Source organism: Puccinia triticina, chromosome 7A (assembly GCF_026914185.1).
Source record: "Puccinia triticina chromosome 7A, complete sequence".
Taxonomy (NCBI): Eukaryota; Fungi; Basidiomycota; class Pucciniomycetes; order Pucciniales; family Pucciniaceae; genus Puccinia; species Puccinia triticina.
This window is the reverse complement of record NC_070564.1, coordinates 5,653,097-5,668,292: the sequence shown is the minus strand read 5'-3', so window position 1 is coordinate 5,668,292 and position 15,196 is coordinate 5,653,097. Positions and strand designations below refer to the sequence as shown.

At 51.1% G+C, this 15,196-nt stretch overlaps 4 protein-coding genes across 4 annotated transcripts; 2 read left to right on the top strand and 2 right to left on the bottom strand.

The window, feature by feature from the left end:
• Positions 1 to 128: 128 nt before the first annotated feature.
• On the bottom strand, positions 129 to 1,326 carry PtA15_7A612 (uncharacterized protein; the record flags this gene model as incomplete). The annotated part of the gene is made up of 6 exons (XM_053171237.1): positions 129 to 197; positions 285 to 337; positions 429 to 642; positions 748 to 982; positions 1,114 to 1,130; positions 1,279 to 1,326. The coding sequence occupies 6 exons, from the start codon at positions 1,324 to 1,326 to the stop codon at positions 129 to 131; spliced, it is 636 nt and encodes a 211-aa protein (XP_053022438.1).
• A 4,066-nt stretch (positions 1,327 to 5,392) lies between these two features.
• PtA15_7A611 (uncharacterized protein) lies at positions 5,393 to 8,031 on the top strand (the record flags this gene model as incomplete). The annotated part of the gene is made up of 2 exons (XM_053171236.1): positions 5,393 to 5,435; positions 5,513 to 8,031. 2 exons carry the CDS (start codon positions 5,393 to 5,395, stop codon positions 8,029 to 8,031), a joined length of 2,562 nt encoding a protein of 853 aa, XP_053022437.1.
• A 1,233-nt stretch (positions 8,032 to 9,264) lies between these two features.
• Positions 9,265 to 12,071, bottom strand: PtA15_7A610 (uncharacterized protein; the record flags this gene model as incomplete). Its single annotated transcript, XM_053171235.1, has 10 exons — positions 9,265 to 9,371; positions 9,442 to 9,693; positions 9,778 to 10,320; positions 10,400 to 10,577; positions 10,642 to 11,028; positions 11,107 to 11,239; positions 11,323 to 11,503; positions 11,604 to 11,708; positions 11,816 to 11,906; positions 12,003 to 12,071. The coding sequence occupies 10 exons, from the start codon at positions 12,069 to 12,071 to the stop codon at positions 9,265 to 9,267; spliced, it is 2,046 nt and encodes a 681-aa protein (XP_053022436.1).
• Positions 12,072 to 13,095: 1,024 nt separating this feature from the next.
• On the top strand, positions 13,096 to 14,316 carry PtA15_7A609 (uncharacterized protein; the record flags this gene model as incomplete). The annotated part of the gene is made up of 3 exons (XM_053171233.1): positions 13,096 to 13,629; positions 13,916 to 14,050; positions 14,125 to 14,316. The coding sequence occupies 3 exons, from the start codon at positions 13,096 to 13,098 to the stop codon at positions 14,314 to 14,316; spliced, it is 861 nt and encodes a 286-aa protein (XP_053022435.1).
• Between the last annotated feature and the right edge of the window lie 880 nt (positions 14,317 to 15,196).

Here is a 15,196-nt window from a genome sequence, read left to right as displayed (position 1 = left end):
AACGACTTCTTGTGTACAATGACTCCTTTCGACAAGAGGTTGCGGAGCCTTAACCGTCTGGTCAAAAAGAGAGATAGAGGGGAAGAAGTCTTCAATCGGGGCACTGATACTTGGCAGAATAAGTCTGATCAGGCCAGATGGTGGATATGGGGGACGGGTGGATGAGGGCCTGGGACATCCATCGGTGCAGTCAAGCTCTTTCACAATATCTGACGTTCCATCAAATGTTTCCATGCGTCAGGAAGTCTCAACAAGATATACATAGAGGGAGCCCGAAAGCTTACAGAACACCGTCGTTTCGACTTTGTAACCGGCGGCTCCAGAGCAGCAACGATAGCTAGATAAGGAGCCGACAGAAGGTCAGTAAAGCTCGATGAGGCATCAAAGCTGGCAGCCATGCTTCTCGTGCACACAGAGGGGTGACTTACCTTCGTCGAAGACATTCTTCAGGCCCTTCTGGGTCAAGGCCGAGCACTCGACGTATTTGACGGCGCCAAGTTCACGGGCTAGCCGCTCGCCGGCATCCGGTTGGACGGGACGTTGTTTCTGTCGAGCGAGCTTCTCGATGACTGCGCCATCATCTCTTAGATCGACTTGGGTTCCAACGATCAAGCAAGGCACGCCGGGACAGTGGTGATGAACCTGTTCAAACGAAGAACATCGTTCATGAGCAAACTGTTCTGCGTGGTAGACAGGCGGAGGGGCCCGGTTATCGAGCTGCTGATTAGATGAGGAAGGTCAGCTTACCTCCGGGAACCACTTCTCCTTGACGTTCTCAAAGCTTGCCGGGCTGGTGACGGAAAAACAGACTAGGAAGACGTCTGTTTGCGGGTAGGACAGGGGCCGTAACCGATCATAATCCTCCTGACCAGCAGTGTCAAAAAGACCGAGCGTGTAGGGGTCATCCCCAATCATCACGGTGACGGCATAGTTGTCGAATACTGTGGGAACGTATTCCGATGGGAACTTGTTGGTTGTATATCTGTCAGCATAAGGGATGCGTGTATAGATAACGGGTTTGAGATAGGGCAAGAGCAACAGAGATGAAGACAGTCAGAAGGTGGTTGACAAGGAGCAGGGTATCGGAGATATCAAGGGAGCTTGTGAACGCACGAGATAAGCAGACAGGTCTAGGAGGGCGCCAAGAGCCGTTTTCCGATGTGGGGGTTTACCATGTCAATAATCGATCAGTCAGTACGCTTCTCTCTCTATGCGATTGAGCCGGGCGGCTCGAGCAAGGGCAAAGAGAGAGAGGAAAGGAGATAAAGAGGACCAGACCTTTCCGACAGCTCCATCACCGACAACGACACATTTGATAGTCTGCATATTGAATCAAGGACTGGTTATCGGCAGGTCTGATGGTAGCGGCGGCTTCAAAGAGGCTTGAGCAGGCTGTGAGGTCGGTAAGGATGAGGCGCGTAAGGCAGTTCGAGAGAGAGGTAGAGGAAGGTTCGAGGGAGGAGACTGCGCTTAGGGCGGTTGTGTTTTGGCTAGAGAAGTGGGCAGTCTGAGGCTTCCTGAGCAGAGAGGGAGGCTGGTGGGTGGGTGTCAGGCCGAGCAGTTGGGGTGGTGGTGGGCTGGCTGTTCGTCTTGTGTGGGTTGGAGTTGGTTGGTTGTAGATGGGAGTAGAGCGAAAAGGCTGAAAGAGTCAGCGGGGGGACGAACGAAGAGCGGACGGAAAAAAACACACACAAAACTGTAACTAAACAAATAAAATTCGAGTAGAATAGCGCCAAAAAGGGGAGGGGGGAGGGAAAAAAAGGGACAAAACCCATTTCAACCATCAGTCAGTTATGTAATAATCCCAACGCATCATCCACTGCCTTCACACATGCTGTACATGACACATGACCACCCGGTCCCAGCAAACACAACGAGAAACACATCCACTCAAGCCTGCTGGGATGGCCTGGCCAGCACTGTCGTTGTCCTCCTCCCGCCCATCCATCCAGCACCCCTCCCCACTCTCCCCCAAGCCCAGAGAGAAAGAAAGAGACGAGCCAAAACCACCGAGCAGGCCATGGCTTCGCGTCAGCGGTTGTTTGGATAGCCGTAGAGCTCACTACATATCCAATCTAGCCGGCTGGTGAATAATGGCGATCTCGAGCCCGTAGATCTCGTGGATCTTCTTCTACCAGCAACGTGTGTAAGCAAGCTCGGCGGGAAGTTTGTAGTAGCCCAGGCTGGGTTCAGCCGGATCCGGCGGCCAAGGCAGTGGGCCGGCTGTTCGCGTGTTGCGATCTTCCTTGGGTGGTGAGTTGGCGAGGACGTGCTGGTTGCTGCAAAACTTGGGCTGGGAAGGCATAACTCAATCGTTGCTGATTAGAGCCAAGAAGAGGCCCAAGGTGGAGGGCCTTGGTGGCAGTTCCCCGGCTCAGATCCAGCACGAGATTGGAGATCTCTCACTGCAGTAAGCAGCCTTGCTTGGCTGGACAAAGTGTCAAGGGGTGGGCTGGGATGACTGGGATCAGGAGTGTAGTCTCTTGGCTTGGGCTTGAGGCCGAAAGCGTCTGACGATCCTCCTGCTCCTCCTCCTCTCTGCTCCAGCCTGTGCGTGTGGGGATTGAATCCAAAATATTTATTTATTTATGGACATATTTATTGAGGTTTGCGCCAGCCGATCAGTGTATGTATGTATCTCTCTTTGGGTCTATCAAGCTCCTTCAAGCAATGAGTCTTTGATCGAATCCCGTGTAAGGGTGTCCGCCTGGTGAGAGCATCGACAGAACATAAATATATCCTCATCAGGTTGGATACACATCCCTGTGGGCTGTCTGTGTGTGTGCTGCATGAGCGAGCCGAAAAGACCAAGCAAAGCCTGATATGTGCAGACGAATGGTCAAGACGGGCCCTGCCGAGCAAAGCGCGGGGGCGAGGGCGAAGAGCGAGAGTCGAGAGTGGTGGGTTTAGAGATGACGAAAGATGATGGGGGGGGGGGGGGGGGGGCGGGGGGCCTGCCCAGAGGAAGGGGGAGTTGGGTAGATCGGGCTGGGGGGGCTGGGGGGCGCACAGCTTTGCTTGCCTAAGCAGCTAGAGTCCAACGAATGACACCAGCGATATTATCCACCCCGGGCAGGAGGAGACGGAGGGAAGAAGGGGAATCGGATTCTATTAAGGTTGTTGCTGTTGTGTTTTCCATAAGGGGGGGGGGGGGGGGGGGTTATTGGAAAAACCGGAAGAGCAGGGCTGGGTCAGGTGGACTACGGAGCATTTGTAGTCGGACCTGAGGAGATTCACTGGGCGGGATTTCAGGACAACAAACCCTGACAGATACCGGAAGATGGTCAAAAAAGAAAGGAAAAGAAAGAAAGGAAAAGAAAGAAAGGAAAAGAAAGAAAGGAAAAGAAAGAAAGGAAAAGAAAGAAAGGAAAAGAAAGAAAGGAAAAGAAAGAAAGGAAAAGAAAGAAAGGAAAAGAAAGAAAGGAAAAGAAAGAAAGGAAAAGAAAGAAAGAAAGAAAGAAACGAAGTAGTGTACCTAACAAGCTTGGCTATCTATGCTCACCTGATTGAAGTCGGACTGGAGTGGGTTGACAGAGGACTCCGGCTGATCAGATACGAAGTAGTCGAGCTGAAGATGAGAGGTTAATGGTTATCGGTGAGCTAATTGTTTGTGCTGCTTGTATTATTTGCTGTCGTTTGGGGTTGTTTTTGTTGACTGGTAATTGTGTGTTGAGGGCGAAGAGTTCTTCAGGGATAGGTGGTCACGTTCACATGTACCGTTGGGCTGGTTGATTGAGCAATTTGGCCTGGAAATCAGATTGGAACTCGGCTCTTTAGAAAGGGTTCACGACTTTGTAAGCGCACACCTTTTCCAAAGTGTACAACGAACACTTTGTCAATGGAACGTCGTGCCGTTGCTGGATGGACAAGGAGCTACAAGTAGGCGAGGAAAACTGGAGTCATGGGCTTATAAAAGGAAGTGGTGCTTAAAGTACTCATCTCAAGGGGTCTCTCTTCTGCTAAATAAATTGGGTTTTCTCGATCTTATTTTACGTAAATAACAAAACGTGCCGATTCCGAGCCAATCACGGTAAAGACTATTCTTGTGGGTGACAATCACGGATTGCTGGGCCCTGGCTTGCTTTAAATCCTGTTTTCCTGGCTCTGTCCCTGCAAGATGCAATCTTTCTTGTACTTGGCCGCTGGGTATTCCAGGTGGTTTTGACTGTGGCTTGGAAGACAACTGAGTGGCAATCTTGGCTCCTCCACTCCCAACGACCAGATCTACCCTGTTCTCCAACTTCCGACCTCTGCAAGTTCTTGGCAAAAGTTAAGCATAAAAAAAAGGGTAAAAACACGGGGAACTACGGGGTTTTGGACATAAACTTGTGCATTTCGGCCTGAATTGTCTCTATAGCCTTCAGTACCGCCGCCGCATCTCACCAATAGCGCTCACCATTCAACTTCCCTGTTGAAAAACCCCTGCGAACTCATACTACTTGTCCCACCAAGGCTGTCGGATGGGTCTCACCCAAGACACATGACACAGATTGAGGATGGGAGAGGCATAACGTCATGGCCAACGTGTGCCTTGTTTTACATGCCAGAGCCCAGGATGTGGGGCTGTTTCTTCCATGGCCTTGCGCCACTTAGGGCCGTCGCGATAAGTTTTATTGGCATTGGCCCGACTCATAAATAATTTTATTTCTGGGTGCCACATCACCACCTACGTATCCTTCTGGATTGCCATTTGTTTCACCAAGAAGAACTGGAGGGGAATACTATTGCATCTAGTATTTAACGCATTATATAGCTTACAATGTGAAGATTTTCATTGTTCAGCCTCAGTAGCCCAGTGGTAGAGCGTTTGCCTAGTATGCGCTAGCAAAAGGTCCAGTGTTCGACTCACTGTTGAGGCATTTGGTTACTTTGGTTTCCGGCTCGACGGCGGGACCAGGTGGGACCATCCTTTTTGGAAGACCGAAGCGCAGCACGGCGAATCAAGACCCAGATAGTCCGCCTGAGGCTTGAGGGCAACGACGAGAGATGGCAGGCAAGAGAAATGTCAGGCCGAGCTGGGCATCCGGCAAGCCATTAAGCAAGACATCAAGCCTGGTATGCAATCCAGCCTACTCGGCTTTGAGTCCAGGCTTATCAGACCGGGCCCTGAGATCCTTGTTTTCAATAGCCTTGCGGGCGTCGGCCCCCGCAAGCCATCCCCTATCAAGTCGACAAGCAGTCCATGTTGGAATTGATCCGGTGCGCAACGGTATGGGGAGAGAGGGAATCCAGGCCACCAGTATTTTCTATAAATAGTCAGGCCACGAGCTCCGTTAAATGCTCCTTACCCACCATCCCACAACTGTTCCCTCACAGAGCTTCTAACTTTCCCCAACCACCCTCCTAATCCGTTAATTATTTACTTTCCGTTTAAAAATACCAGCCATACAAGATGCGTATCGCTTACGTTGTTGCTGGACTGATTGCCCTGAATGGTGAGTTGCATACATCCCTAGGTTCTGTCGGTTTTTAAGCTCTTCCTGATCGTCTTCTTGCGTTCCCTTTCGTTTAGCAAATATCTCTGATGCGCGTGTCGTTGCGCCTCATGGCGCCCAGGCAAACATCTCCACTCCTGTCCTTGCGAAGAGAGCACCAGCTGAGCGTGGTGACATGAACTCGACGAAGGAGGAGGACGACACCCATGAAGATAAAACGTCCGACTCCGACGATGCCGTCGGCCGTGTCCACTCCAGTGTCCACGGCGCGTCGGACGCCCGGCCCGGTTCTTCCAAATCGGCGCTCCGGACTATCATCCCCGGAGCCCAATCCTCTGACCGGGATGGCTACACCCAGCCCACTCCTTCCGACACCAATCACGGCTCGCCGCTCGATAAGCTCACGTTTTTGATCAAGCCTGTCGCACACAAGGCCACCCACGAAGTTCCAGCTGAGGTCGAATCCCACGCTCCCCAGCCTGCTGATGCGCTCCTCAGAGCTATTGAGCACTTCCGTGAGGATGTCACCCATCAGCTTCCGGTCCATGTCCCGGGCGACATTGTGTCTTCCACAACCTCAAGCCCTCTCTCAGCCCCGTCGCACCTAGTCACCCCAGTCATCGAGCAGTTGCCAATCGGCCAGACTGCTGGTAATGGTGCTTACGGAGATGCCCTCCCTTTGTCCCAAGTCACCAACACAATCCACTCGACCATCCCAAATGTTGCCCAAGACCCGTCTTCCTTAATCTCCAACTTGCCTGTGGGCGGCTCGCGACAAGCCAGCAACTTGATCCATTCCACTCTCCCTAATCTGGCCGGCATCACCCCGAACCTATCCAACCTTCCTTTACCAATCGTTGGCGGCAACCCCGGTGGTTCCGATAGCGGCCTTCCAGTGCCTATTCCCTCTGACCCAACTAGCATTATCAGTCCCATCATTTCAAGTATTCCAGTAGGGGGCATCGCAAGCGCTCTCCCAGTATCAGAACCAACCAATGTAGTCAACCGAGTCTTCTCCAACTTGCCAGTTGGCCAATCTCCCATAGGATCTCTTCCGGTCGACCCCTCAACTGTGGCTAGCCCCATCCTCTCCGGCTTACCGGTTGTCGGTAACGGGAATGCCGGATCCCCTTTAAGCTCCCTTCCTCTCGACCCGTCCACCTTGGTTAACCCAGTTATCTCCAACTTGCCCGGTGGCCAATCAGGCGGCAACATCATCCCCGGATCCACCTTGAGTTCTCTCCCAGTTGACCCTACTAACTTGGCCAATCGAGTCATCTCCAACTTGCCAATTGTTGACGGAAGCTCCGGATCCCCCTTGAGCTCTCTCCCGGTGGACCCCTCCACTCTGGTCAGTCCGATCCTTTCGAACTTGCCTGTGGGCCAGTCAAACGGCTACACTCAAGGCCCCGGAACGCCTTTGGACACTCTCACCAACCCAACTGGTTTGGTCAGCCCCATCCTATCCAACTTGCCAGGAGATCAATCCGTTGGCAACATTATCTCCGGATCCCCCTTGAGCTCTCTCCCTGTGGACCCCGCAAACGTGGTCAATCGAGTCATCTCTAACCCATTAGGTGATGTGAGCTCCCTTCCAGTCGACCCATCCACTCTGGTCAGCCCGATCCTCTCAGGCCTTCCAGTAGGCGGCGCCGGAAGTTCCGGATCTCCCTCGAGCTCCCTCCCAGTCGACCCATCCACTTTGGTCAGCCCGATACTCTCTAACCTACCAGCCGGAGTCGCCAGCCCCTTGAACAGTCTCCCGGTCGACCCCACTGGGTTGGTCAGCCCGATCCTCTCAAACGTGCCAGTCGGACCCAGTGCCGGGAGCCCCTTGGACGGTCTACCAGTCGACCCAACTACCTTGGTCAACCCTATTCTGTCGAACTTGCCGGTAACTCAATCTGTTAGCAACGTGATTCCTGGAGCCCCGTTGAACTCTCTCCCTCTTGACCCGGCAAGCTTGGTCAACCGTGTCATCTCTAACCCGCCCGGCGGTGTCAGCTCCCTTCCAGTCGACCCATCCACTTTGGTCAGCCCGATACTCTCTAACTTACCAGCCGGAGTCGCCAGCCCCTTGAACAGTCTCCCGGTCGACCCCACTGGGTTGGTCAGCCCGATCCTCTCAAACGTGCCAGTCGGACCCAGTGCCGGGAGCCCCTTGAACGGTCTACCAGTCGACCCAACTACCTTGGTCAGCCCTATTCTTTCGAACTTGCCGGTGGCTCAATCTGTTGGCAACGTGATTCCCGGAGCCCCGTTGAGCTCTCTCCCTCTTGACCCGGCAAGCTTGGTCAACCGGGTCATCTCTAACCCATCAGGCGGTGACGGCACCTCTGGATCCCCCTTGAGCTCCCTCCCAGTCGACCCATCCACTTTGGTCAGCCCAGTCCTCTCAACCTTACCCCTGGGCCAGCTAGCCAGCACTGGAACCTCTGGAGCACCCTTAAGCTCTCTTCCAGTCAACCCATCCACATTGGTCGCCCCGGTTCTATCCGGTAACCTACCTGTCGTCGGATCGGTTACCGACACAGTTAATTCGCCCCTCTCCAGTTTGCCCATCTCAAACACCAACCCCACCACTGGCTACTACTGATCTTCCCTCAGATGCTCTCTCATGATCTCCTGGTTTTTTTCTATCTTTGAATCCTCATGTTCTCTCTGCTTTTTCCATCCCTCATGACTTCTAGTCTGCAGCACTTGTAATTTTCTGTCCTCATTAACTGAACCTCAAACCTAATAATAATTATCATCATTTTACAAGCATACTTTTGCTGAAACTGTGCCTCCTTCCTTCTTGCAGTGAAAATTTGGAGCTCCCCGCAGTGATCTGTGGAGCAGACAAGGCTACTAACATTGGTGTGCACAATCTTCCCTTTTCCCTCTCTTTTGTCATCCGCCAACCCTTTTGTTGCTTGTTTTAACTCTTGTAATTTTCAGTCTCTATCACATGTAACCTTTTGTTTTTATTTTTGTTGAGTTGACTGAAACCTAATAATAATGATCATCATTTTGCAAGTGTAATCTACGCTGCAACTGTGCCTCTTTGTTTTTTTGAAAACACAAACGGCAAGTAGGTGTACAGCTCCCTAGATTATATGTAGCAAACAAGATATATTCTCCAAGTTGTTGGAATTCCAGTCCCTCTATAACCCATCATCTTCTTAGTAAATTAAGGCTAGAGAAGTAACATGGAGTTGAAATTGCTTGTGAATGTAATTGAGGGGGACCAGCATTTTTGGAAGACGGGAAAAAATATAAAAGACGCGTCAAAATTCCAACACAGCAAGACATGTGAACTTGTAGCACAGGCCCGTCGGCGGCCACCGGAGAGGGGAAATCGACAAGCGCCGTAACGGACCAATCAGCTGACTATGCTTTTTTTTGATGTGAGTCGGGATTTCTTTTCGCTGGCTGATTGTGTAGGCCTCGAGCACCCCCAGCACTAGTAGATATCATGGATGGCTCAGGGTACATGCTCAGCAGATGTAAATATATGATTCTACGAATGATCGATCGATGAGCATCCAGACACATGAAAAAAGGAAGGATTCTTCGAGGATTCAAGATCAAACTACTAAACAAGATATTCTGAGGAAGTCACTGTATCTGTAAAATGTAAAATGTGCTCATTGGTTCCGGTCTCACATGACGATTAAGCTTGGCATCTTATACTGTAGAATTGCATACATGAAGAGATTGTTTTGGTGAATCAAAGACGGTGGGAAGAAAGGTTTTGGTTATGTAGATGATGTTATGCACAACTCCGCGCGCAGTTCTCATATTAATGACGCATCAATATCGGACTGGACGATGATCAGCGGAGTTATTATCGCTGATGGGATTGTATCCATTGATTAATCTTCGGACTGAACGACATTTCTTTCAAGAACGGTTTGAATTGATCGGTGATTCCAAAGATCCCGGCCTTCAGACCTGTTTGTTAGGAAATCACCCAAATCAATCCCAACTGAAAACGACGCGAAGTTAAAAGGGAAACACGTACGGGTTAATAAGGGATGGAGGTGCTCATCTAGAGCCAAATGGAAGTGAATCTGAACTGGGTCTAGCTCAGTTGGAGCCGACGAACCGGCTTGCACGGAAGAAGTTTGCACCCCAAACTCGGTACAAATTTTTGTGTGAAGCCGATCAAGCGCGTCAAAACAGTCGACCAGACTTTCCATGATGCGCGGGATTTGGTCTTGTAGTACACCATACTGATCCTCCGTCAACGACGCGCAGGTGAAGTTCGTGACCGCTGGAAACCACCGTCCCCACGTCCAAAAGGAAGGACGTTAAGCTGTCGACTCCGGTAAGGCAGTGCATAGAAAAATTTACATACCCTCGACCGAAAACATACATAGTTGGCGACTGGAGAGACACTTCTCGAGCTCGTCTGTTATCGACGGAGAAAAGAGCCAGTTTTCCAATCGAATGCCAGCGTCTGAAGACTTCAGGAGAGGACTGTGGAGCATAATCTTCCAAATGCTTGGCACAATTTTTTCACGCTTCTGAGGAGTAGAGCTTTGCAAGGAGGATTGTGAAGATGGAGAGGGCTCGGAATTGTCACCAGTGGTGATGGCAGACGTTGATCTGGTGTCAACTTTTCGACTCTGGTCTCGTTGGAAGATTTCTGGAATTTGGTAATCGGATTCAGTCGTCTGCTTTTTCATCGTTGTGTTAGACAGCTGGGATCGGGTGGGGATTGGCACTGGGTGTTCTTGACCACTCTCACTGGAAAGAAGCTTTCTCAAGAAAACCTGTTTCATCGAGTTAGAATTGGAGCTTGTGTTGAACAGCTGGGGTAGATCGGTCTTCAAGGCTGAGTGGGTACCGAGCGAAGGTTTATTAGGCCCCTTTGAGGATTGGGCGGTCGAGGCTGGGTCTGTTGAAGGGTAGTTTAGTTGTAAATCTATCTGGATAAATCAACTTGATTCTTGTTTGAAGAAGACAAAAAAACTTACTTTTCTGAATCGATTGTCCTCCAGACTGGATCATTAGGTTTGTAGTGTTAATGATGTTCAGACACTCTTCGATTATCAAATTCAATAATCGGGGAGTGGTTCTGATATCCTTGAAGATTGTGGATCGACGTGCAGGATCACTCCATGATATATGGGCGAGCTCTCGGATGGCGTAATGCTGTAGATAGAACGAGTGGGATTGAAGAACTGAAAACCCACCAAGTTGACATGTGGTTACTTACCTGGACGCGAGGGTCGGAAGACCGAATTCCTCCTAACAAGCATTGATTGGGTTCCGTGGCAAAGCGAGAAAGATCAAGTGGTTGGGTCGAATATACGTCCCATAGCGCTTGCACGATTTCCCACATGGTGATAAGCAATACATTAACCATCACCAGTCTTATAGTAGACGTTAACGTGAAGATCGAGTCGAACTTGATCAGCATCACCATGTGAGGCTTAATGTGCTTGGTCAATTGGGTGTACTTCGAGAAGACGATCGCCCTGATCAGGTATCTCCGCGAAATGAGATAAACCGGCAGAAACGTGGCAGAACAATAAACCACTGATCTCCGTACAAATTCAATCCGAGAGTCAAGTGATTTCCAAATCCTGTGAGGAATTGTAAGCTGACAGGATTATTTGTAACATATCAGTAGGAGAACAGCAATATAAATTAGACGTGCTTCCTGGACAAAAAGGCTTACATGCTCGGACACATCTAATGGACGGTAATGCCAGTTACCATGATAGATTGCAGAGAATGAATAGCAAAAGGCAGTGTACCAGCATGCTGCCAGTAGAAAGATAGGTCGCTCGTTGATTTGGGTGACTCCTCGTCTGGGAAATAAGATTTCAAGGGGAAAGCTCGGTGATCGTGAAGATGAAATCCTGGCAAACTGAGATCATGAGAATGAACCTACCCTGGTATGCTTTTGAAGAGACCCAATTCAGGGTTTTCGTTCAATGCCAAAGCCGCTGTTACGTACGTCAGACAAAGTAAGGAGCCGCTAATAGAGCAAAAAAGGGTTGAGGTGATGAATTCGGTGGATTTCAATACCGCCCAGAATTTGGCATATCGATTGGGGGCGTATAAGCTAGATGCTACAGAGAATTTAAAAGATTTTTGATTATTATTCTCCATAATCGGGCCCTAATCGGACACTCTGGAGGTTGGAGATAGTAGAAAAGGATAAGAACAAACCTGTAAGTTGCAATCTCCTCAACATCATCAGCGGGATAGTTGCACTTGCCCAATTAGCTCCGGCCATGATCCAAGTAGTTATCCGAATCCCGTTCCACAACGCGGCTGAAGGGTATTTCGTGGGATAATGCGAGCGATTAAAGCAAACAATTAGCCTCTTGGTGGATTGGACTCCCGCGTGTATGGGTAAACTTTTGTCCTTGGGTACTGACATAAACTATCTAACATAACAAACCATAGGACAAGATTACTCAGAAGATAACTCATCACACAAAAGTGGTATGTTCGCCTTCGAAGGATGACCTGATCGCAGCCCAGAAAAGGGTAACTTCAGTTAATTCTTGTCGATCAGTGGTTTTGGAAGACAGGAAAAGAAGAAAAAAAGTTCGATCGACCGACATGATAGAGTCGAGTGTAGTTAGGCCCATTGGATTGAAGTGCGTGCTCGTTATGAGTCCGAGTGGGCATTCTTGCTGAGGAGCTGGGTGGTTGTGTTGGGTGGTGAGTGGCCAGACCGGACCGGGCGCTCCGTGGACTGTCGCGTCCCACTTTTCGATCACGGTAAACCCTCGGGGTCCCGCCGAAACCACCCGGGAAACACGTTGGTTTTCCATTCCCCCCTTCATGCGCCCCCTTAACTAACCCGAGTCCCCCCTGGTGGGAGGCTCGCTGTGGCTGGCGGCGAAGCTAACTTAACTAAGACCCTCTCTTTGTGGAGGGGGGACGCCGTCCCGCAGGGACCCTCCGAAGGAGGTCCTTCGGAGGCTCGCTTCGCGAGGGGCGCTCCGCGCCAGCCAGGCTACACCAGGCCCTCCGAAGAGGGTCTTATGTTAAGTTAGGCGGCGAAGCCGCCCCTCCAGCAGCTGGGAGGGACTTGCGCATTATCCCAAATTTTACGAGGGAGCAGAAAGCTCGTTTGGCTGAGAGGTTTTAAAATTTTTATAGCTCCTCCCCCAGCCTCTCCACCAATATGCCCTATCTGTACCCTACACGGCGGGGGTGCTTCCTGGCCCGCCCGTTTGTGGAGACGACGGGATCACCGGCTCTGTGAAATCCACGTGGATTTCACTGCTCCCCCCGTCGGTACCACCCTCCCGGGGAAGATGGGTGGACACGACTGGCTTTCCCGTCGTCTCCACCCGCCCGGGATTTCCTCGTCATTCCGATGGGGAAAATGACGACGATTCCACGGCTGCCTCTGGGATCCCGGTGGAAACTGTCCCCGTGAGTTCCTCGTCGTTCTCACACGGATGCCCTTGCATTGCCGGTGTTAGGGCTATTTCAGTGATATCGGCTGGCTCGTGTGCGTTTTGAGGACACTCAACGGCTCCCAAGGGAAGCGACGACTTGATCCCCGGCCCCGCCATCCCGCCCTCTGACCTCCTCACGGCCCCTGGAGGCTCACCTTCACACCATCAACCCCACATGCGACTGGGGTGATGTCTCACGCGAACTTGACAATGCCCGTGACCAAGAGGACCCAGGGCCGTCGATGTACTCGGAAGATTCGGAACCGGCGCCGAAGAAAGCTCGGAGCAGAATCTCGGAGTTCTTGCAGCCCCAAGATAGCTCAGACATGGAAGAGGCTGATCCAGCGTTGATCAACTTCCATGAACCTGCTACCAGCCGCCCGTCTTTCGGTCCTCCGCCTAACCGGTCCTCTTTATCCGTACCCAGCCTGCAGAACATCCAAGAACACGACGACCTGATCAACATGAGTTTTGAGGAAAATCCTGCTCCAAAGCCGGCATTGGTTCTACCTGGCCCTTCCAACTCCGGGCCATCTCTTCTAAGCACATCTGCTGAGTCTATCTCAAGAGCCGGAAGCTTTCCCAGAACTTCCCTCAAGCCGGTACTCCCCAGACTATCTTCGATCCGTGCCCTTCCGCGGTTATCTTCGGCATCTCCATCCCGCCGCCTATCCGGCTCCCTCTCAGGCTCTCCAAAAAATCTCCGCCTGTCCTTCGCGTCCCCCCGCCGCTTAGTGTTTCCAGCCGGTATGTCCAACCAGGCAAACCAGAACAGCGTAAGTGCAACAACATGTTCTCTTGTCCCGGTCTGGCCCGCTTAATATCAACTGACCATTTGGAGACCATTATTCTATCTTAGTCATCTTGCAGCTTACGTCAAAAGACAGAACTCTTGGACTACACAACCAAGGAACATGAGGGCGAGATCTCGCGGAATGCGCAAAAGCACAAAAAAACTTGGTTGAGATGAGAGCTAAACAAGACTGCCATCTCTTCGACATCAAGATGTATCTCCACCTCGACCCATTTGACCCCAAGCAACCCTATTGCAACGTGCGGAAGGTCAAGCTTCGGTGGGCCGGGCCATCGGTGCCAATAGCAGAGCAGGACGAGCCGCTCATTCGGCAGGTTGAGCAGTCCTTCTTCGGCCATCTGAAGGCCCACTTCGACGGCAAAAAAGTCCAGGGAAGAGTCAGAGTACGTCCCCTCCTCCCTCTCCCTCGCTGTTTGTCCCAGAAAGCGTCCCCTGAAGTCCGGCGTTGGTTATGCAGGAGCTCGTCCAGCAAATCTCGTCGATGTGGTACCACACCCACCAACTGATCTGGGAGATCACCAACGCCCAGACCCGGTTCAGTGTCACTGTCGACATCCTTGAGCCGTTGCCGGCCAAACGCAGGGCCCGTGTCTCCGCCGCGCCCACCCCGGGAAGCCTGACCATGGACGTCCGCGTCTCCATCCGCTGATACATCCACCCAAAATTCACTCCGATCTCATCTTTCTTGTGATTGCACTCTTTCAGATCAAGGAGTAAACTCGCCAATACCTCAAAACTCGTGATACGGATTTGAAAACCGTTTAGCTCTTGAAAACTCACTTTTCTCTCATTTCTCTCAATTTTCTTTTATTTCTTGCTTCTCTTTGTGATTTGTTTTTTTTATCTATAAATCCCTTTTTTTTATGTTTTTACAATGATATGCAATGTAGCGTGTGGTACCCTGGTGGTACCACATTCTGTAATATTACCCGCGTTTTTGATCCGCTCCGCCCCCCCCTCCCCCCGGGTTACCTAACCAACCCACATCTTGTGGGCCCGACCCGCCCGTGGGTATCACGGCGAATCCACGGGGAGTCCACGGTTGAAGGACCCGTGGTCCACCCGTGGGCCTGACCTCCACGTCGTGATCACAGGGAATCCACGCGGTGCCAAAATCTGCCGTGGAATCCACGGGTGATCCTCCCGGTGGTGAACCCGTGATTCCCTGGACCAAAAGCCGCTGGTCCGACCTCGCGCGCGGCTACCACGTGATTTCCCCGGGTGTATGCTACTTTTCTTTCTCTAGAATTTGGTCTACTCAGATTTTTTCTATCACAATCTGTTGACCTTTTCAAAAGATCAAAAATGCACAAGTCTTCCAAATGAGGCTCCAGGAGTTGTTTTCTGGCTACAAGATAGATAAGTGGCTCAAATTCCTTGCAAGAACAGAACCTACAACTCTGTGTGTTCAGTTTTTTCATAGGGTCTTGGAAAAACGACTCCCAACTTTTGGGAAAACGACTCCCATACGTCCGCGCGACTATTTTTCGACCAGCGCTTGAGGTCGACCTAGACCCTTTTTTTGGGAG